The 22350-nt window shown below is 53.7% G+C and overlaps 1 protein-coding gene across 1 annotated transcript in view; it reads right to left on the bottom strand.

Annotated features, from left to right (window-relative positions):
• Positions 1-20774, bottom strand: part of LOC133343556 (G protein-coupled receptor kinase 5-like) — a 28899-nt gene extending 8125 nt beyond the window's left edge. Inside the window, exons 1-4 of the mRNA XM_061553241.1 lie at positions 20615-20774; positions 12939-13034; positions 6850-6962; positions 163-240 (exon numbers count right to left, since the gene is read on the bottom strand). Of these exons, the coding sequence (XP_061409225.1) occupies positions 163-240; positions 6850-6962; positions 12939-13034; positions 20615-20666 (339 nt within the window). The 5' untranslated portion in view covers positions 20667-20774. The remainder of the gene's footprint in view (positions 1-162; positions 241-6849; positions 6963-12938; positions 13035-20614) is intronic.
• Positions 20775-22350: the final 1576 nt, after the last annotated feature.

Here is a 22350-nt window from a genome sequence, read left to right as displayed (position 1 = left end):
ACAAAACAACAGGCAGCTCATAGACCACACTCCCACGTGCAAGTGCACCGTGTAACGCTGTTGGTCTCTCGAGCATGGTGTGATGTCTGTCGTGCAGGTGTACGGTGTGAGACTATGCGTTGTACTGCAGGTGCAGAACGATGCCTGCACAGCTATGCTCACGTCGGGAGTGAGGTGCTTCTTGATGATCTTCTCTCCCTCTTCTCTCCGCTTCTCATCTGGGCTAACTTCATAGTCGACCTGTTTCAACACACGCAGCCAACACAGCCCCTTGCTGAGATTTAAACACGCGCACATGTGCTGCTCACGAAAAGTAGCAAACCTCAACTCTCATCATGCCTTGCGTGCATGTCATATGACCACCACATTGCATGTACAATGCTCTTTGTCTTGTCACATATTTCTGTTAGTTTTCCCATAATATACAGTTTTGGATTTAAAATAAAGTCTCTAAAAAGTACACAACTATATGTGGTGAACATTAGCATCAAAACAAATAAGGACACAATACACTTCCTTCACACAATTATTTAATCTCATGTTATACATAATTCTTATCTGTTTGGCAGTTCAAACGGCATTGGTTCAAGCAAGTCCGATTAAGCTGATGAGAGACTAAATGTCAAAACTGATCCAGTGTTGGACTGTGTTCAACCAATGGCTTATGGCTGATAAGAAGTGTAAAGAACACTGATTTTTTTATGCAGAGCGACAAATATGGGAAGGAGGCGAATTGTCTGCTTATTTATTTTGTTACATGCCACAGAGGAATCGATCACACGGAAAGGTGTGCACACGGAAAGGTGTCCTCTGATGCACGCACTTAGAAACAGCTTAAATAAATGCACGGCAGCAGCAGCTGACATCACCAACGGTGAAACGAGCAATAGAACAGTGATGTTTGTAACAGGCACCAAAAAAAAGAGCACTCCAAAAGAACATTAAAATACACACCGCCGTAAGGACACAAACTGACATTGATTACAAAAATAAATCTTCTGGTATGTACAAAAATATACTTGGGTTTGATAGTCAGGGGTGTAGTCAGCGCAAAATAAGTGTGGAGCCGATGAGACCCGTGTGGCCTGTGAGGTGAGTACAAGCACTGTAGCCTGTGTGCCTAACATGTATTTTATGCATATCCTGTGTGTGCTGTATATATAAAACTGTGTGTATCCAATGCTTAACCCATGTGTATCCCACAGACAGCTCATCTGTATACTGTGCAAATCAGTGTGTATTCAAAGCAAGTCTTGTGTGTATATAACCGCGCGTCTCAGGTGTGTGTCCTGTGTGTATAAGCACACTTGTTCTGTCAATGTCCCTGTGTTTATCGCACATCCCGTGCGTTTAGCGAGCGGCTGCGGAGGTTGCGTGCGGTTATCGCCGCGTAACCAGGAGGTGACGTGTGCCGGGGTATCCAGGAAGTCCGTTATGCAGTCGAGTGGGACCGTGGCCAGGAAAGGGAGGTGGCCCCAGGGAAAGGGCGGGGGGGGGGGCGCAGAGGGGCCCACGAGTTTGGGACAACGACCGCCATGTGCTCCTCTTCCCGCTGCTCGCTCCGCAGCGCTGAAGCTACGCACACACGTGCATGTCTGGAGAGCAGCCGACTCAATTGTGTGGGACTGGGGGAGTCTGCTGATTGCAGCCAAGCGCTGCCGTTCGCGAGCATTCCTACCGCCACGCGCAACGCTTCCTGTGTTGAGTCACGGCCATTACACGGCATAAACACGTCCTGGCACACAGCTCCGCACCCAAGCCCTTGCCTCGCTCAAGCTCGCACACACTCCTGCGTGCGCACTCCCCTGGGCATTGACGGCTCGAGGAATGGAAACAACTCCACCTGCTGCTCACGGCATAGCGCACCACTCCCCCTGGTTGGTGCCATGAAAACACGGTCGTCAACATTTGGATACGAAGGCACAGGCTGTGTACGTTTCAACGGTCACCACAAAAATAGGGAGACGGCCGGGGTACCCCTAATGGCGTGGAGTGGATCGGGACGGCACGGAATCGCGCCGGGTCGTGCGTCACGCACGTCATGGCGCGACGGACGTCCCTGTCGCCAGATCGTAGGCGGGGGCTCCCCATGAGGATGACACCTCCTTCTTAATTGCGTCAATTAGGCTCTAAGCGTGTCTAGACGACATTAGGCCATCGTGTGACGTGGGCAAGCCATGTGCAGCACTTATAAGCGGCAATCAGTGCATGCTCGCTCACTGCCTGCACAGACACATACGGTGCGAACACGTGTGTAACAACACCCGGCGTGACTGGTGCGACGAGCACCCCCAACACTCGCACATTCAGTGGTTCCGAAACAGAACACTTCTCTTTCGGCAGCTTCCCTCGCACTGCTCGACTATGCAAATTCCTCCCATCGTCTCGTCTCCCAAGCTCTCGTCTGTTTTGGTGCTCTGCCTCAACGGGCGGTGTTCTTGGTTGCAATTTTCCCCATATTTCTCCATCCTTTGCCCTTCATTTCCACAAATGCCCCCCCTCCCTTCAGCTCCTCCAACATCCCAATCTTTGGCCTTGCTTTTGTTATTTTCCCTCACATTATTTCTTCTGTAATATGTCCTCATTCATCAACCCATGCCCTCGATGCATCCAATCCAGTTCTTCTACCTCCGTCAGATGAAATCCATTATCTCTTTAAAACATGCTAAATGAAAGAAAATGTTCACTCCGACCTATTGCAGAAACTTTGACAGTGCTGCTTGTTGTTGACCACTTAACATTTTGGGCCGTGGACTGCTGTGCTCAGAAAACCGTGTAAAATAACAAAACAATCAGTGGTTCCTATAAGAAAACTCATCGAGGGGCTCCCTAACGTGTTCTCAAGGTGAACAGCACAGGGAGGTGGGGGGGGCCTCGAAGACCGCCCTCACCCAGTGGCAAGAACTCACCCGGTCCCGTGAAGACCCCAGCGCCGCTGTGCATTTACAAATTAAAAAAAACATTTTTATCTTCACCGTGTACAAACGTACACACCCAGACATACATCCGTTAACACTGAGCCTCCGAGTCATGGCATAATCGCTTGGCTAACCAAAAGCTGGCCCATAAATGGAGGCGAGGAGCTCGGTACAAGCTTGGTGGCGGTGCTGGGACGTGATGGGAGCCTCGTCTGATGGCCTCGTGCCGTTGTGTGCGTAGCTTCAGATCTGGGGATGAGGGACCTGGATCGAAAGGAACGGGGGGGGGGGGGGGGGGATCTGGGAAAATGTCGCGTTGTCATGGTCGTCACCCTCCCGGGCGTGCGTGCAATAATGGGCAGGTGGTATTTTTGACAAGAGTGGGCTTCCTAATGCAATCAAACGCACTGTGATAGAAAATCGACACCACTTAAAGCGCGCCTGATTGGTTTATAAAGCCACGTGAGGGAGAATGCCCGCGTGCGATTATCTGCACCCCCCTCCAGAGAGGCCACTGTTTACCACAGTCACCACGGACACAGACACGGCCAGATAACATCCATCTCCCAGAGAACTTCCATGACCGTAACTCCGATAAACCACCGTGAGGCAACGAGCACAGCCTCGAACGTGGGGCTCCGTGCCTGGGAGAGACGCACACCCACACACAGGACAAAGACAAAGTTCCCCCTATAGCCTTTAACAGACCGTTGGGGAAAGTGCTGTTAGCAAGCCGCTATAAAGGCCGGCACGGCACACCAGGGGGTGGGCGGACAGTACCACGACTGGCCGCCTTTGTTTCTCAACTGCCGATATTTACACACCTCACTAGGTAATGATTTGAAGCGGAGTCATCCTAGGGGAGGTCCGCCGGGACCAGCTCAGATAATCGTCACTGGTGTTGGCCGTGAGCGGGAATCAAACTCGGGTTGCCCAGGTTCAGTCACGGACACAAAAAATAAGACAAACACACAGTCATATGTACACACACAGGCACGTGAACATATACGACACACAGTTCCAAACACTTACAGGCATGCACACACACACAGATACTCACATAGATGCAGATACACACAGATTTACAAAGACACATGGTCACATTCACAAATAGGAACGTACAAACAGATACACACATACGCACCAAGGCACATGGTCGCTCACACAGGAAGCACGAGGGGAGAACAGGACCCCTTTAGGAGCGGCTCGGCGCTCCGGGCGCATTCTGCGAGGCATGCGGCCACAGTTAGAGCCAAACAAACACGCAGCTATTTTTAAACCTCTGCGATAACGGCAAAAGTGGATGTGATGTCTCCAACAACTTCTGGGAAGCCACGATTTATAACCTAAACCAACGACTCCTCAACTCCAACAGGGACAATGGCACGAGGCCATCAGACGAGGCTCATGGAGGACGACGTTCCCACAGCAGAGACAGCAAGAATACAGCGCTCACCCTTTAAACACGGGCTAGCAGGGAGCAGTGACACATGACGCAAACGACACGAAGGTTTTGGTTGGCGAAAGAAAACACCGTAATTTAAATACTTTAGACGTCCAAGGATGGTGAGGGTTAAAGTTCAGGCCGCACAAACAAAACGTCAAATTTTCCAGGAAGTATTTCTAGATGCTGCAGTGGCGTGTTGTGGTTGGGCCGGTGCCGCGCCCAGCCCCGCGCCACTCACCACAGCTGACTGCCACCCTCGCTACTTCGCTCACCGTGACACCACGCCCGTTGCCCCAAACAGATCACCGCACACGCACGCAAGCTCACGGTGTGACACTTCACCATACATTATATATCCCGCAAACTCACGCCGCACGAGGCTGTGCTGCGTTAATCAGCAAGTCGCACTACCGCCACACAAGCACCAGTGACCGCACACCGTGCCAGGGGCTTTACGACACCGCCATTTTCCGCAGGGGCATGAGGATGCACATTAGCACAAGAGGAAAAAAGCCTTTAGAAAGATGCGCACGATTGCAGGAGACTCTTGCGCAGCGCGCATCACACTGAGTGCGTGCAACCTTCCTGCTTCTCACAGTGCAGCAAGGAGGTAACCTCGACCTGGGAGGTCCGTGGGGTCCATGACCACGAGGTCGTGGGATTGCCTGGGGTGTGTGCCGCCTGCGGAGCGACGTGGGCAGGATGTTGGGAGTGCACAGGGTGCAATGAGATGGTGGGTAAGTGGTGCAACAGTGTAGGTTGTGCAGACAGTGCACAAAGTACGAATTATGGGGGTGGCGCGGACAGTGGGGGCAGTGCAGGTAGTGCAGGCGGTGTAGGTAGTGCGAGTGGTGTGGGTAGTGCAGGCGGTGTGGGTAGTGCGAGTGGTGTGGGTAGTGCAGGCGGTGTAAGTAGTGCAGGCGGTGTAGGTACTGCAGGCGGTGTAGGTAGTGCGAGTGGTGTGGGTAGTGCAGGTGGTGTGGGTAGTGCAGTCGGTGTAAATAGTGCAGGCGGTGTAGGTAGTGCAGGCGGTGTAGGTAGTACAGGCGGTGTAGGTAGTGCGAGTGGTGTAGGTAGTGCAGGCGGTGTAGGTAGTGCAGTCGGTGTAGGTAGTGCAAGTGGTGTGGGTAGTGCAGGTGGTGTGGGTAGTGCAGGCGGTGTAGGTAGTGCAGGCGGTGTAGGTAGTGCAGGCGGTGTGGGTAGTGCAGGCGGTGTAGGTAGTGCATGTAGTGTGGGTAGTGCAGGCGGTGTAGGTAGTGCAGGCGTGTAGGTAGTGCATGTAGTGTGGGTAGTGCAGGTGGTGTAGGTTGTGCAGGCGGTGTAGGTAGTGCGAGTGGTGTGGGTAGTGCAGGCGGTGTGGGTAGTGCAGGCGGTGTAGGTAGTGCAGGCGGTGTAGGTAGTGCATGTAGTGTGGGTAGTGCAGGCGGTGTAGGTAGTGCGAGTGGTGTGGGTAGTGCAGACGGTGTAGGTAGTGCAGGCGGTGTAGGTAGTACAGGCGGTGTAGGTAGTGCAGGCGGTGTAGGTAGTGCGAGTGGTGTGGGTAGTGCAGGCGGTGGAGGTAGTGCGAGTGGTGTGGGTAGTGCGAGTGGTGTGGGTAGTGCAGGCGATGTAGGTAGTGCAGGCGGTGTAGGTAGTGCAGGCGGTGCAGGTAGTGCAGGCGGTGCAGGTAGTGCAGGCGGTGTAGGTAGTGCACGTAGTGTGGGTAGTGCAGGCGGTGTAGGTAGTGCAGGCGGTGTAGGTAGTGCAGGCGGTGTAGGTAGTGCAGGCGGTGCAGGTAGTGCACGTAGTGTGGGTAGTGCAGGCGGTGTAGGTAGTGCGAGTGGTGTAGGTAGTGCAGGCGGTGTAGGTAGTTCATGTAGTGTGGGTAGTGCAGGCGGTGTAGGTAGTGCAGGCGGTGTAGGTAGTGCAGGCGGTGTAGGTAGTGCAGGCGGTGTGGGTAGTGCAGGCGGTGTAGGTAGTGCAGGCGGTGTAGGTAGTGCAGGCGGTGCAGGTAGTGCAGGCGGTGTAGGTAGTGCAAGTGGTATGGGTAGTGCAGGCGGTGTAGGTAGTACGAGTGGTGTAGGTAGTGCAGGCGGTGTGGGTAGTGCAGGCGGTGTGGGTAGTGCAGGCGGTGTAGGTAGTGCAGGCGGTGCAGGTAGTGCAGGCGGTGTAGGTAGTGCAAGTGGTATGGGTAGTGCAGGCGGTGTAGGTAGTATGAGTGGTGTAGGTAGTGCAGGCGGTGTAGGTAGTGCACGTAGTTTGGGTAGTGCAGGCGGTGTATGTAGTGCGAGTGGTGTGGGTAGTGTAGGCGATGTAGGTAGTGCGAGTGGTGTGGGTAGTGCAGACGGTGTAGGTAGTGCAGGCGGTGTAGGTAGTGCAGACGGTGGAGGTAGTGCGAGTGGTGTGGGTAGTGCAGGCGGTGTAGGTAGTGAGTGATGTGGGTAGTGCAGGCAGTGGTGGGGGCAGTGCAGGCAGTGGGGGTGGTAGTGCAGGTGTCATCCTCACCACGGCATTGAGGAAGCGGATGCAGCAGGCGAACTTGGGGCGCGTCTCACAGAACTGCCGCCACAGGAGCCGCCCAATGGACTGCTTCTCACACAGGCTCCAGTAATTCCTCTCTGCAAAACACGCGAGACCGCGCGTCAGCCACACACACACAAATGTTCCCACGTAGCTGTGGGACATGCAGCTACAACTTCGCTTACAAAAATAAACATCCTGCCCGGGCATCCGCCAACTCCGTTGTCTGTAGACTGGTGGCCACCCCATCTCATTCCTTGGCCTGCGCACAGCGCATGGCCCACGTGACCACGCCACGAGGCTTCGCGGACAGAGAGGCCCGGTAAGTGCAAGCGTCGCCGCATTAATCCCGACCCTTGCCCCAGTGAACCAGACAGTTCCCGGCCATCTCTGCTCCCGTGGCCCTGTCGAGGTTTTTCACGTGCAAGCCAGCTACGGCCCAAGCCGCACAACCAAACACATGCTCCTCGCTGATCATGCGTACACCTGTTCTCACAACTGTGGAATGCGTCACTGCACGGTCCAAATAAAATGCATCGCTCCATCCTCTCATTTGAATGTCAGAACTCTACAAAGGTCAATTGTCAGTGGGACCCTGGGGGTCGGCTGAGCCATCGAAAGAGGACACCAGTCAGTTCGTGCCAACATCAGCAAAGCCCGTCGGCTGCAGGACCAGGTTTTACAGATCGTACTGCAAACCCCCACATCACCGCAGGGCTTTTCCGTTTATATTACGCAGGTTATTTTTAAAGATAAGAAAGTTGTAAGCTTCACCATTTTAAGAAATGTACACAAAGCAACATATTTTTCATAACTCTCAACTTCTGAAAACGTCTTGATTCACGGAATTCAGGTTTACCTACTGCATAGCAGGGCAGCGCTAAGCCAGTCAAATCACAGAGCCCCGGGCACGTGACCACCGTCACCCCGCCACGCAGCCCCCCTGGCAGGGTTGAGCACATCCCACGACTCCGCGGCCCTCGCCCGCCAAGCTAGGATCGGTCGCCACGTGCCGGGTAAATAGCGAGGTCCATGCCGTCGGGTCCCGAGGCCTTCCTTGCACCCACGGGGAGGCGGGCGTCGAGGCTCTCGCTCGCTCCCCACACGCATTGGGAATGGCACCGTTTGCTAATCGTAGTGGAGGGATGGAGGGATTCCTGGTTTTCCCCTTCGTCCTGGCCACCTCCATCGTAAACCGGCTCATAGGACTCGGGCGTTGCCGGCCTCTCTTCCTGCATCGCCTGTCGCCATCCGTACAACGCATCTCAGTCTTTATTTATCGTCTGACGTCGAGTTTCCCGTGTTTAAGCTTTATGGAAATACCCGAGTCGCCGTCCTTCTTTGTCATTGAATTTGTGCAGAATTATAACCAAAAAAAACAGCAGCAACGAGTGTAGGGTTTTTGTGTTCCTGAGAGGTGCTGCCGTGGACAAGCTTCATGCTGGATGGCATTACAACCACCAGGACACTTAAACCCACCCCTCTCACAGATAATATTGGCCTCAAGGGCACAAGATGTCGCATCTAGTTACACTTGGTGGAAGTGGTGCATCCCACACAAGGTTTCGTGTTCATGACGGAGATTACTCGAGGCTGCCCCGATCCTGCACATACCCAGCAGCGCTTCGCACATAGTGCGGAGTGCGCTCAACCAAGAGTGTGCGATGGCGTCTCACGACCAGGAGCTTCAAACGCCTCCCCCTCCTTGACAGTGCTCAAAACACAGGGCCCTGCACGCAGCCACCCAGCACACAACCACCTTTAACTCCTCACGCCCCATGTGCACTCGTAAAGATACAAGTGGAGCTGCATGGCCTCACCACCACGATGAAACCTGGGTCGACACGGAATGCGTTTTGGAGGCCACGCGCTCTCCCCACCACGATAAAGGCAGTACCATGAAGCGATACTCCAACGACGACGTGTCTTTTCAAACCACGGGGAAAAAATGAGATGAGTAGCCCAGACTCCTGTTCCAGCTCAGTGGAGGCTGTGGGGCGCAGTGTGGCCTCACCTCTTCCATGAGGGATATAAATAGAGGGGCTCCCTCCCTTTCCAGTCGGCCCGGTTTTTTGACACAGGTGACGTGAAAAGCCCTCGGCTCTCACCCAGCAAGGACAAGGGTGGGGGTTGGCAGGAGCATGAAGAGGGAGGCAGCGGGAGGGGAGCAGAGGGAGGGGGTAAGGAAAGGGGGGTATGGGAAGAGAAGACTTTGGCACTCCATGAGCTATGTTGTGGACCTGATTAGTAATATTCATGACTTTACTTTGTACTCACAATCATTAATTACCCAAGATAGATTATTTAGCACTGTTTGTTTCTGGAGACAGCCAGCAGTCTAGAGGCTATATTAGCCACACACAGTTAGCTCTTAGTGCTTCTCTGTCAGCCACCAAATTGCTCAGCATCAACAGCGTAGAGCAAGGATCAAAACACAGCACCCAGAGACCAGAGGCACAGTCCCAAGAATCAGGGACATTCCCAGGAATCAGGGACACAGTGCGAGGAATCGACCACAGTCCCAGAATTCAGAGACACGGTCCCAGAATTCAGAGGCACGGTCCCAAGAATCAGCCACGATTCCAAGAATAGGAGACACAGTTCCAGGATTCGGATACATAATCTCTCTGGGCGAATCTAGCAATAATTTGAATGGGGATGAGGCAGCGCTGTGCCTATCACCAGCCAAGGGCCTTTAACCATTCCACCTCGTTTACGAGGGACACCTGGGACCTTTGCACACACTAACAGCTTTTACATGCAAATTCTTTCATGAAGCTAAAACGAATGTCTATTTTTAGATTATGCAAACACCCCGTCCCAACAGACAATGTACACATTTACATTCGAGGATTCAACAGACCCAGCAAACCCCAACCGAGAGTGCAGCGTCCCCTCGCCCCTCCCCACCATCTCCCTGGTGAGGCGAAGATCCCCTCCGTTTTGTGTTGTTTATTTCTTGGATTCCGCCCCCCTTCCATTTCTTACAGCACTCGGACCAGAAGGGGTGTGAGGTGCAGCCACAGAAACCCTCTATAACAGTCTCTCCCAAAGCAAAGCCACCCAACCTCAGCAAGCTTAAAAAAATGTGTTATACACAAGAAAGGTTAACAGAGTCTCTTGACTTTTTTGAGGGTTCTGCCAGTAGCAAATGATTTCTATGGATATGTCAATCGAGTAATTTTCAGATATTTTTATTTATTTGGACAATCGTGCTGGCACAGTAGGGCCTACTCTTGCATCAGCATACGGCACGCCATTTGTACAGTTAATACACCTGCAGAATAAATCTGAGAGGCCGGCGGGTTCGAACCATGAACCTCTCTGTATTAAGCGGTAAATGCGCTACCAATCGGCCATATCACTGCCTCTCCACCTCCCTCCCACCGAGTCACCACTACAGCCACTTTAACCGAAACAGCGGCTTCAGCATCAATTCGCTCGCTACCTGGATTCAGATAACAAACATTGCATGCGCATGGAGATTCATGTGACCGTGACATTTATGAATCGTGACACATCGGCGCAGCAACAGTGACCGTGACGCCGAGATTCTTCTTGGTATGGGAAACAGTTCCCTTCCTGTCATGACTTCGGCATGCCCAGTGTCATGGCCCTTCTCTCGTATGGTGCAAATTTGGCCAGAAATGTTCATATGCTTATATTTAAGATTCGCGAGTGATGAACAAATGGATAGATTTTGGAGGCCCCGTTCGAATATTTGCAATGCTGCCGGGAAGCAATAAAAGCAGGCAGCGGTGTTACCGTGCGGTTCATGGTTTGAGATTAGTGACTGTGGTCGCACTGTGGGATCCAGGGTCACCGCAACACTTGAAAAGCTGCATGGACGAACGACTCATGTTTAATGTTTATGCCATTTGTCCAGCGCCCTTGTGATGGCTTGCCATGTTACGGCATTATAGGAGTTGGCATCGTTATTATTATCTCAGCGGGGGATGTGCAAGCACAGCGAGGGAGTGACGAGCTCCGGGTCGGGCCCGTCATGCCGTGGTTCCCCAAGGAAGCGAGCTGACACCGCCGCGCCGCCCTCTGAAGCTGCTGCTGCCGCATTCATCACCGCACCGTCACCCTCCCTCACTGGCGCTCGCCACTCTCACAAGGCAGTGCAAGAAGTGTGCCCTCGTTTACTCAGCACTTATGGCCACGACCACACACCCGGTCGACCTGCGGTGACACGAGCAGCAGCAACAGCAGAGCTCCGGCACCGCCGAGGCCGCCATCGCACGGGGGCCGGTACCGACAGCGCTGGCAATCAGACTACGCCCCATCCATGCCTCCGGTTTAACTGCTCAGCGTCACCAACAGATGTCTCTACTTTCACAACTTAACCCCTCCGTAATGTGAGACTGACTTGTTGCATCACTGAGAAAAAACACACACATACATCACCATCGCAGCTGTGGCCGCAAGCCAAGCATTTAGCATGGCAGCAATGCACACCCCCTGGTGTGTGCAGGTGAATTACTGCTGAATAAAGCTCACGTTGCAAGTGGCCAGCACCAGTGTTTCACTGAGAAACGGTGTTCACACAAGTGAGCAAACGTACAGATGTACACCTCCACAGGTAAACATATGCAGGTAGGTAAACATCCATACAGGCGAACACATACATACACACACGATCGTTCACGCAAAGGCGCACACATCGGTGAATGCAAGCAGAGCAACACACTCACATGGAAGTGAACACACGCAGATGAATACACCCATACAGAAAAACAACCACACATGCCAAATACAAGTTGATACACCTACTCAAAGATGCGTGTGCTGTGGGCATGCTATCTCAGCCACTACGTGCAGCTGTTCCCCCTGTGAAGTGAGTTCCTACCACTGTACGTTAAAGGTACAAAGCGAGGCCTGTGACCTGGGCGTGTTCCAATGCCTGTGTTGGCTTCACGAGCACAGAGCTCTTCACCCCACACAGGCGAGGGAGGGTGTGACCAAAGCACACACGCACACAAAGGGGCTGTCTATGCGTGGGAGTTGCACGAGTGAGCGAGCGGACAGCGCAAGTGAAACATGACCACGGCAGGACAGTAACCGGACAGGCCGGTTCAGCGATACCTCAACTGTCCTTAAGCGCGAGAAGAGCCACGCGGGAACTAGCCGGAACAAGAGGGGTGATGTTGCCACGTTTTGCCGTGCCCAGCGCCCCCCATAAGGGTGCCATGGTGGTTAGGAGATGTTCACGACGTTGCCTGTTATACAGGAGGTCGTGAGTTCGATCCCGACTCTGGCACCTGTATATTTGGAGTTTGCATGTTCCCCCCGTGGTCATGTGGATTTTTCTTCGGGTCCTCCGGTTTTTCCCTCCATAATTAGAAAATACGTTTAGCGTATTGAGCAGCTATACATTTCCACATGGTCAGCCACTTCGTTGAGCTATCATTTATGGCCAGATAAGTGCTGAAAAAAAGCTATGCAGCTCAGTGGGCTTTACCTGGTAACATAAAAATCGTCCATAGACCAGAAAACAAACTGGTACCACCTAAGGTAGAAAAAAAATTGTACCAATTTACATGCCTAAAAAGTGCTAAATTATTTGAAAACCCCACTCATTTGTAATTGTTACCACATTATTAAATGTTGTTGACCACAAAGAAATTTAAACCACTAAAGCGATGCCACCTCAGGTGGTCCCACCCAACAAGTGAACTAATCAGGTCAGGGCACATGGACGAGCAACGCTGTGAGGCCAATTCTCTCTTGTTGCTCGTGTCCCACGACATTTTCCAGAATGGCACGCAGTCCCCAGCCCCCGGGGCTCTTGTCTTACCGTTTCCACAATGCCATCCACCTGGCTCCCCACAAGTCATGTGGGCTCTCATCAGTCTCAAGAGTCATCGTGGAAATGAAGAGCAGGAAGGTGGGGAGAGGGAATGTGGGTGGTGCAAGTGCACAGGGCCATCAGGGGATTTAGAAATTGAGAGAGGGGATAGAAGTAAGACGAGGAAGCCAAGAAGGTGGTGGGGGGAAGGAAATGTAATGGAGAGGGGGAAGGGAGGAAGAGGGAGGACAAGGGGCATAGGAAGCCCCACGGCATTACTCACCCACAGTGCGACGCAGCTCCTCGCACTGGCTGATGTGAGGGAACCTCAAAATCTCTTTCCACTTCTTGCTCTTCCCCTTTCTCTTCCCCCCACCACCTGCACAGAAAACACACAAATCAGTGCCTCGGCAAAGAAGATGAATGACAGAATCTCATTCATAATCAGCAATTTGATTGTGGTCACATTTTAAACAGTCAGTGAGCTGCAAAGAGTAAAACTAATTTTTACATTTTGTTGCAGAAGCCAGAGATGCCCACACTACACAGTCCAAGCCCCACATTCCCCCTCCCCTCATATCCCTTCCACCACAAGGCTCCCCCCCCCACCTCGCGGTGCCTAAATATTTACCCTTGTATTGGACCTGATATGCGAGAAGTGGCACCCATCTGCCACGTCTCATGCGGCGACGCGCGCTCGCCCCCTTGGCCACCCACCCAGTATTGACCACGTGCCCATCAACTCTGCGTGCACTTCTCCCTGTCAACTCAGCTGCCCATCTTCACCTTAACACGTGACGTATACGCCTACAGCGGGACACTGGGTGCCAAGCAGATGGCTGCGATGACATGAAGGTGCAACCATGAGCGTAACTCGGAGGACAACAGCACGCGCAGATGGAACGCGCGACAAGGAACAAGTTAGGGTTAGGATGGGTGCCCTCTGGATCCCACGGAGCGTGACCCAGGACCAGGAGTCAGCATCCACAGCTCCCATCATCAGAACATAACCTCGAAGTCCCTTGAGTAACCATGGGCAGTGTGCCCTGAACATTTCCCATCACTCCAATTGTCCTTAATTTTCTATCAATTTGGTGTTTGCAAGCTCAATAGGTCAATGAGCTATGAGTACTTACTACTTACCATTATTAATTAAATTCTTATATTAATGTTATTTCATCAGACACCCTTACTGTAGCAACTACATGTGGCAGCACCATTCCTCATTCCCGAGTGCTGCTCTGATGGCAAATTAAACTCTAAGCAGACGGACTTGCTTTGTGCGCCGCAGCCCCAAAGAACAACACAACAAATTAATTGAATGCATAATTAATGCACAGGAATAACTGCGGCATCCTAATGCATGCACAGGCTGAGGCAGCCGGCAGAGTCCTGCCTAAGCCTCGGAGCACCAATCCGTCCTAACATTTTAAACAAAAAAAACAACAACCGGGTCCTTTATTAAACTAACGTGTGACTCAAGCTGCATTCCCCTCGACGTAAAACACTGTAATAGCATTGGTAAGTGCCTGTGTTGGGAACGCAAAGCACGTGAAACATGCTGCACAAACAGCGCTTCCTTGTCCGACTCCGGTACCACACTGGTGCCACACCAGTGCTGCCGTGACTCCAGCCGAAATCCCGAGCCTGCGAGGTCAATTGCGTCCACCCGAGGGCCTTACCCTGCACCATCCATGCTCCCTTGCATCTGACTCGGTACTCTGGCCAGAAAACAGACATCTCCTTCTGTTGATCTCATCGCAAACAGCAGCCCCGCAGTCTGTATGCATGACGCATAAGCTTATGCTTTCTGCTGAGAACACTTTGTATGTATGCATGTTCAACTTCTTTCGCACCGTACGTAGCCAAGCGTGCTAATCGGAGGTGCGGGGGAAGGAAATCAGACTTTTCATGGACTGCGTGTGCTGCCATGGCATCACTCCAAAGAGCTCGCAAATAAGAGGGTGAATGAGTGATGCACGGGGCGGATTCACAAGCTCCCATCACCAGTTGTAGTCTGGATATTACCTACCTACTCTATTTATAGACTCCCCAACATGTATGTATGTAGAACTTTTTTCACATCATATGTAGCCAACAATGCTAATAGGAGGTGTGGGGAAAGGACAACAAACTAAACACAAAAAGCAGTTCTCAAGAAGTGAGTTCAAAGGTCCTCCAATGTGGGTCAATGGCAATACATTGAGGCAATTTGAGTACCAGTGTTTGATATCGGTTCTTGGTCGATAGAGTGAAACCCTCTGACCCAGCAGCAACAGGAAGTTGAGACCACACTGACCACTTCCTCCTGAAAGCAGTCCCAGCCAAGAGCCAAGCTCAGCCTTCCAACAGCATGTCTTTTAGATAGAGCAACCATTGCGCTTATGCAGTTTTAATAATTAATCACCATAAGTGGTGGCTGGGAATGTCTCGATATTTTAACCCACATTTACAGCCTGATCAAGGCCACGTGTGATCTCAGTGCTGACCTTTTAAAGCTGTGGAATTTTTCTGAGATGAATATCGTTAAAGAAACTAATTTGTTACATCCACATAGAAAACAGCACTTCACACACACCACATAATGTAAGCCATGCTCAAATTTAAACACCCTTCAAAAATCAATAATGAACTGCCTGGAGCACACAATACAACCCTTACACACACGGTTAGCACACACTATGCTCATATGCACAAATCACGCAGAATTGTGCAGAACATGTAACCAGCAAGATAAGAAAAATGACTTGCTGGCTTGGTCAAGGCCTGGCCGAGCCTAATGAACAGGCCCCTTGTGCCACACTCTTCCGCTCCTGGAAGGCCCACCAGGGTTGCAGTGCCTTCTTTTTTTGTATGGCATTTGAAAAAAGCAACAGGCTACTATTGCATGTATTATTTTGTAAGCCATTCCAAGTAATCCGGGGTGGTAGCTGAGTAGAGTCAACTTGTTTCTCCAGAATACGTATGCCATATTTGGCAGTCCTCATCAGTGATATCCTGATGGTTGGTACCTCACTGCATTCGCAGATTAGAGAGTCCTTGATCTTCAGTTTATGGATGAAATATCCACACCTTCCACCTGCCGATGCACCGCGTATCGCTCTTGCAAACTAGCTGGTTAACTGGCTCAACTGGATTTTCCGTATAACAAATAAACATCGAATTGAATGTGTTTTTCGGACACGGTAGAGATTTGTCCACTTTCAGTGGGACAGAAAGACTGGGCTATTCCTTCGTCGGGTCTTCAATAGGACAGCAGTGTGAACCATAAGGTACTGTTTGCCACGGGTCCTACAGTGTAGCACCAGGACCGCCTGTACACGTGTGTAGGGAGATCTTTATCTTTGCGAGCGGACGAGAGGCGGGCTCACGTACAGTCCGACCCAACAGGAACCCCGTAGCGCTCTCCCAATGCTGCCTGTGCCAGGCCAAGACGAACTCACTCCATCTCAAGTTAACTTCCCTCACCCGAAACGCTAACTCACGTGACAGCTCCTTCTTACCAAAGGAGTGCATGTCCACACGGACCTTGTCTAGCATCCTGCTCTGTTATTCACAGGCTATGCGGCACACATAATGTATGCTGCACTGTGGCAGACGATTGCCCAACTGCTTTTAGGGGCTTTATGCCACAAATAACGTGGCTGCACTGTCCAGCGCTAAATGGGAAGGGCCTGCAGGGTGGCCCTGGGAAACCAGAGCTCCCGATTATCGGCACCACTGCAGGCATTGCCGTGATATAAAACAGAGCTACCACGAATTCGAGGAGGCTCGAGCCCATCCAATAACTTTCCCCGAGAGAATGTAAATTCATCAATTTGCTAGCATCTGCGCGAAGCAGACACCAGGCCACGGAGTCGCCACAAGCAACACGCGGGGTCTGGACGGAGCTCCGACCCGGCAGGCGCTCAGGAATCAGGGCCCACGAGGCATGGCACCGCCACCGTGGCCTAAAGTGCCCGCGCGTTATCTCTGGCGCGGCGTTAATCTTCATAAAAGTTTATGGGCAGTGTCATTAAAATAATCCACTATGCAAGCCATGAACTGTGTGTACTGACGGTGCATCCACTAATGACATAAGCGGCTTGTCTCAATCACCCCGCCACGGCGGAGATCAACAAAGCGTGCGGCAAAGACGGTGCCATCGGTACAATTTAATAAAGCGAGAGGGTCATCAAGCTTTGAACCCTTATTTGCACTTGTGGTTTGTAAAAGTCTTGCCCAGGGAGGGATAAATCAGCTGTCGTGGCAAAGTTCGCCACCACCACACCCAGAGAGAGCGGCCATCAACGAAAGACACATGAACACCCGGTCAACGAAAACACACGGCGCGAAAGCCCCGTTCCAGCGAAGCCTTGTACATCGCCAACGTAAACAACACGCGTTCACAACACCACCAACATCACCGCACAGTACTAGCACGCACCGCCAACATCAACTAACACACACCATAACACCACTAATTCACTCATCGCCAACGTAAACATACATTACCAACATGATTGACACACATCACGAACATTATCAACAACATATATCACTGACACCCGTCGCGAATCTCGCCAACACAGCACCACCACTAACCATGACACATCCCCAAGACCACCAATGAACATCGCCAACATCACCATTACACACCACGATCACGAACAAACATTAACATCAGCTAACACGCGGCAACCGCCCGCACTATTGAAGCTCATTCCGCCGCGTATCCCAATGGAACCGGCCTGGCCTGGCCACCCACCGCCATGTGCTCGGGTGGCGCTGGGTGGATGAGGAAGTGGGATCAACCTCCAGCCCGTACCGAAGCATCACCAGTCGAGTGCAACAGGCCAGCGCTAAGAGGGCAGCTGTTCTTTAGTGGGGGCAGGGGGTGGGCAAGCCCGTGCCCCCCGGTGAGTGGGGGGGGCAAGCCCGTGCCCCCCGGTGAGGGGGGGGGCAAGCCCGTGCCCCCGGTGAGGGGCTAACCCCGTGCCCCCAGGTGGGGGGGGGCTAACCCCCGTGCCCCCCGGTGAGGGGGGGCAAGCCCGTGCCCCCCGGTGAGGGGGGGCAAGCCCGTGCCCCCAGGTGGGGGGGGGGGGGCTACCCCCCGTGCCCCCCGGTGGGGGGCTAACCCCCGTGTCCCCCGATGGGGGGGTTAACCCCCGTGCCGAAGACAACCCCTGGGCGACCACGGACACCACCGCTCACAGCCCGCGGGGCACATGGCGCTCGCCAACACAAACCACCACACTGCCGCCTCCACCACCAGCACTTCCACATAATCATTACCACCTCGCATATAGTTTGTGAGCAGTTGCGCAGCGTGGGTGGTGGCATGGGCCTTAAGTGCAAGTACTTAAATGAAGCCCCATGCCCCCCTCCTGCAAAAGCCTGGCACTTTGCCCCCCCCCCCGCGACCCATGCGCAGCTGAACCGCCTGCACACTACACATCGACGCCACTGTCAACGGGCCTAAAAACGATCCAGAGATGATCGTCGGGGACCCTGACCCACGTGTTTAACCGCTGCTGGTTGACCGAAGCCCATCTGCAGCTGCCGATAGGCCCTGCTCCAAGATAATGATTTGTTCCTTGTCCAAGTGAGTTGTGTCTGCCAGATCCACGGTCTCGGCCAGCCCAACCCGGCCGACATGGCTGTGGTTGCAGCTACGCGAATCTTATTTGACAACGTTGGTTCCAAATGTGCGTGTGTGAGAAATCGACGTTTGGTTCAGCCTGGACGGAGCCGGTGTGCTGCCCGGTATCGGCAGGCCTCGCACGCCAACCCGCGCCGGCTCTCCTGGCGAGAGGACTGTGGCGTGTGGGGGTGGTTTGGGTAATCGGCATCATTTCGTGTTCCTCATACCAACGAAAGTGCGTAGTACATTACGGTGGATGTGGTGTGCCGGTGTATATCTAGGTATGTGTTATCCGTACCACGGTGTGTTTGCCCGTGAGCGTTTGGTGTGTACCACGATATGTGGTGTTATTCCAGGGTGTGTATGGTGTGTACCAGGATGTGTGGCGTATAATTGTGTGTGCGTTGTGTGTACGGATGAAACACGGCACGTTGGCAGAACGGAGAGCAGATGGTGCATCTCTGCCAGTCATCTCGGTCAACTGGGTCTGTCCCGCGACCTGCCAGCAGCGAGCATTCCACACGAAACATGGCCTGAAGGTGCACCTAGCCTGGCACATGCGCCGTGCTAAAGTCCCGACCACTTCGTGGATAATGGTGGTTGTAGTGTGTACTCATGTGTGCACGGTGTATACCACTGTGTAAAGTGTGTTTACCTGGGCGTGGAGTGTGCGTGGTGAGCTCCAGGTGGTGAGCGTGGTGAGCACCAGGTGGTGAGCGTGGTGAGAACCAGGTGGTGTGCGTGCTGAGCGTGGAGAGCGCCAGGTGGTGAGCGTGGCGAGCGTGGTGAGCACCACCAGGTGGTGAGCGTGGTTAGCGCCAGGTGATGAGCGTGGTGAGCACCAGGTGGTGAGCGTGGTTAGCGCCAGGTGGTGAGCGTGGTGAGCACCAGGTGGTGTGCGTGGTGAGCGTGGAGAGCGCCAGGTGGTGAGGGTGGTTAGCGCCAGGTGGTGAGCGCCAGGTGGTGAGCGTGGTGAGCACCACCAGGTGGTGAGCGTGGTGAGCGCCAGTTGGTGTGCGTGGTGAGCACCACCAGGTGGTGTGCGTGGTGAGCACCACCAGGTGGTGAGCGTGGTGAGCGTGGTGAGCACCACCAGGTGGTGAGCGTGGTGAGCGCCAGGCGGTGAGCGTGGTGAGCACCAGGTGGTGAGCGTGGTGAGCACCGGGTGGTGAGCGTGGTGAGCACCACCAGGTGGTGAGCGTGGTGAGCACCACCAGGTGGTGAGCGTGGTGAGCACCGGGTGGTGAACGTGGTGAGCACCGGGTGGTGAACGTGGTGAGCACTGGGTGGTGAGCGTGGTGAGCACCAGGTGGTGAGCACCACCAGGTGGTGAGCGTGGTGAGCACCACCAGGTGGTGAGCGTGGTGAGCACCACCAGGTGGTGAGCGTGGTGAGCACCGGGTGGTGAACGTGGTGAGCACTGGGTGGTGAGCGTGGTGAGCACCAGGTGGTGAGCACCACTAGGTGGTGAGCGTGGTGAGCACCACCAGGTGGTGAGCGTGGTGAGCACCACCAGGTGGTGAGCGTGGTGAGCACCACCAGGTGGTGAGCGTGGTGAGCACCGGGTGGTGAGCGTGGTGAGCACCACCAGGTGGTGAGCGTGGTGAGCACCGGGTGGTGAGCGTGGTGAACACCACCAGGTGGTGAGCGTGGTGAGCACCGGGTGGTGAGCGTGGTGAGCGTGGACCGGCTGCCTCTCACACAGCAAAGGGACCCTCGGCCGCGTTCAAAGCAAAATCTCAGCATTGCCGGGTGTTGTTTGCGATGGCGCTCGTGACGGTGTTGGTTATGATGAGGATGGTGGTGGTGCCTGTGTCAGGGCTGTTGCGTTTTTAGGGTCGTTGTGATGGCGGTTCTAGTTATTTGCAGTTGTGTTGACGGCGAGAGATATTGGTTGTTGCGGTTGGAACGTGGTGCTTGTTGAGGCTGTGATTACGATGGTGGATATGTTGGTGATGGTGGTGATGGTGGTTGTCGACATGGTGAATGTTTTATTTAATCGCGCGTCAGGGCCGCGTCCTCTCAGGTGTTCTCGGACAAAAGGCGGCGCGGGCGGCCCGAGGCGGCGAGCGCGGAGGACTCCATCTGCGCTCCTCGTTCTCGTGGATTCATCCGCGGCCCTGGCGGCTCCTGCCTACCCAGCTCCCTCACCCCTCCATGTCTCTCTCCCTCTCCGCCTCCCCGCCTTTATGCCTCCCTGGCTTCTGCGCGTCTCTCCCCTTTCCTCCCCATCTCCCACGTCTTTCTCCCTGCGTCTCTCGGCACGTCTCGCCATCTATCCCCCCCCGCCACCCCAAAACGCCTCAGCGTCTCTCCCCCGACTAGCTGCGTCTCACCTTCACGGGCCTTCAACAACACGGTGTTGGCGACGATGTTCTCCAGCTCCATGGGACAGGGCGGGCGGCGGCGGCTTGGGATGCGTCTGCTGCGTGCGGCTCCGTGACCGCGTCTCTCCCGTCAGGCGCCACGGACACCTATCGCGCGACCGAGCGGGGTCCTCGCCAGCGCTGACTGAAAGTCAGGCGCCGCGGGCAGCCCCGCGTGGGAGGCAGAGGGGTCCTCAAGACGCGACCCACGCCTATTGGCTGCCGCTCACGAGCGCGCACTCGAGACACGCCCCCCTGAGCTCCGCCCCCTCCCCGAGCTTCGCCCCGCCCCCTCGCCCCTCCACGATCGGGGTCCGAACGGAACGAGGGATCATTACTACCCGGGTTAGGTCGGAACCGTGACCGGGATTGTTTTCCCACCCCCCGCCACACACCACGTCCAGCAGTCTTATACCTCCGGATACGCTCGTGGCTACCATGAGCCACGTGCCACCCTCTTCGAAGGTCAACCGGCGATCCCGGAGCACAAAAACATGCGCTCACGGCACGTGAAGCGGAACCAGAGCCGAACCCAGAACTCAAATGATTCCGATTGGAATTGGACCTAAACACGAACGCAGCTGGAACCGACCGCAGTCACCCCCCCCACCCCCGTCCCGTGAGTGGTTGGGAGTGGCGCGGTCAGGGCAATCGACGCGGACATCTAAAGTGGTGACCCGGCTTGCAAGCGTGTCTCGTCAATGCCAGCGTGACGCCGATTGTCTTCAAACGCCGCCCACCACCTCCCAGCCAGTGGCACAGTTGGGAACGTGCGATTTTCCCTACGTTCCCATTATCGATCAGTCGAGTAATCAAATACAGGAATTGGATATCCCAGCTCTCATGCCAAAACACCCCAATGAGAATGACGTACAGCCATTCTTTGTTAATCCACTGCTGGATGAAGACCGACTCAAGCCGGTGCGGGGTTATTTGACCATTCACCGCGCTGGTCATTGCAGGATGTTGAATGCGAGCAGCAGAGACCGGACAGCACAAAAGCAGGACAATGATGTACAGGATCTTGTTGTACTCTGCCCTCTGCTGCCCACAATAAGTGGCTTCCCACCGTCTCCTCACACCAAACTATTAAACTTTTTTTATTTTACCATCGTAAGGCGCACCGAGCTAGATAGCTCTTTTCTCCCGAAGCGACCTGGCCACAAATGATAACTCAACTTAGTGGCGTATGCGGAAATGTATAGCAGCCGAATAATCTAGATGTTGATTCTAAATGTGGATGGAAAAACTGGAGAACCTGGAGAAAAATCCACGGAGACACGCAAACTCCAAATATATAGCAGGCGTCAGGGTCTGGATTGAACCCACAACCTGTATCCCAGGCGAGGTAGTTAACGTCTCGCCACCGTGAAACCCCACTATCCAAATTCATCGTCCCGATGAATTTCAGCTGCTCGTGCAAAGAGATCCACGTCCGGTCGCACGACATGCAGATATACAATCTTGCAACGGAAGGCGTCAGAGCTTTCTTGAAGCAAAACAGAAATAACGCACATGCATGGAATCTGTGCCGCGCTGCAACATGCATGTCCTCAGTATGTAATTGGGATAACGTTCCGTTTCATGGCTGAACGATGAGATGACGTCCACGCAATTGTTTTGGCCAAACAATTTAGCTCTGGATGTTTTTACACCAAGAGTTGGGCAACCTTTTGATCATTATCGCTGGTTTTCTATTGGGAAAT

The sequence above is a fragment of the Lethenteron reissneri genome, chromosome 17 (genome assembly GCF_015708825.2).
Source record: "Lethenteron reissneri isolate LAM-NWPU_2019-01 chromosome 17, ASM1570882v1, whole genome shotgun sequence".
In the NCBI taxonomy this organism is placed as follows: Eukaryota; Metazoa; Chordata; class Hyperoartia; order Petromyzontiformes; family Petromyzontidae; genus Lethenteron; species Lethenteron reissneri.
Note: the sequence above shows the minus strand (reverse complement) of the source record. Positions and strands in the feature narration are given on the sequence as shown.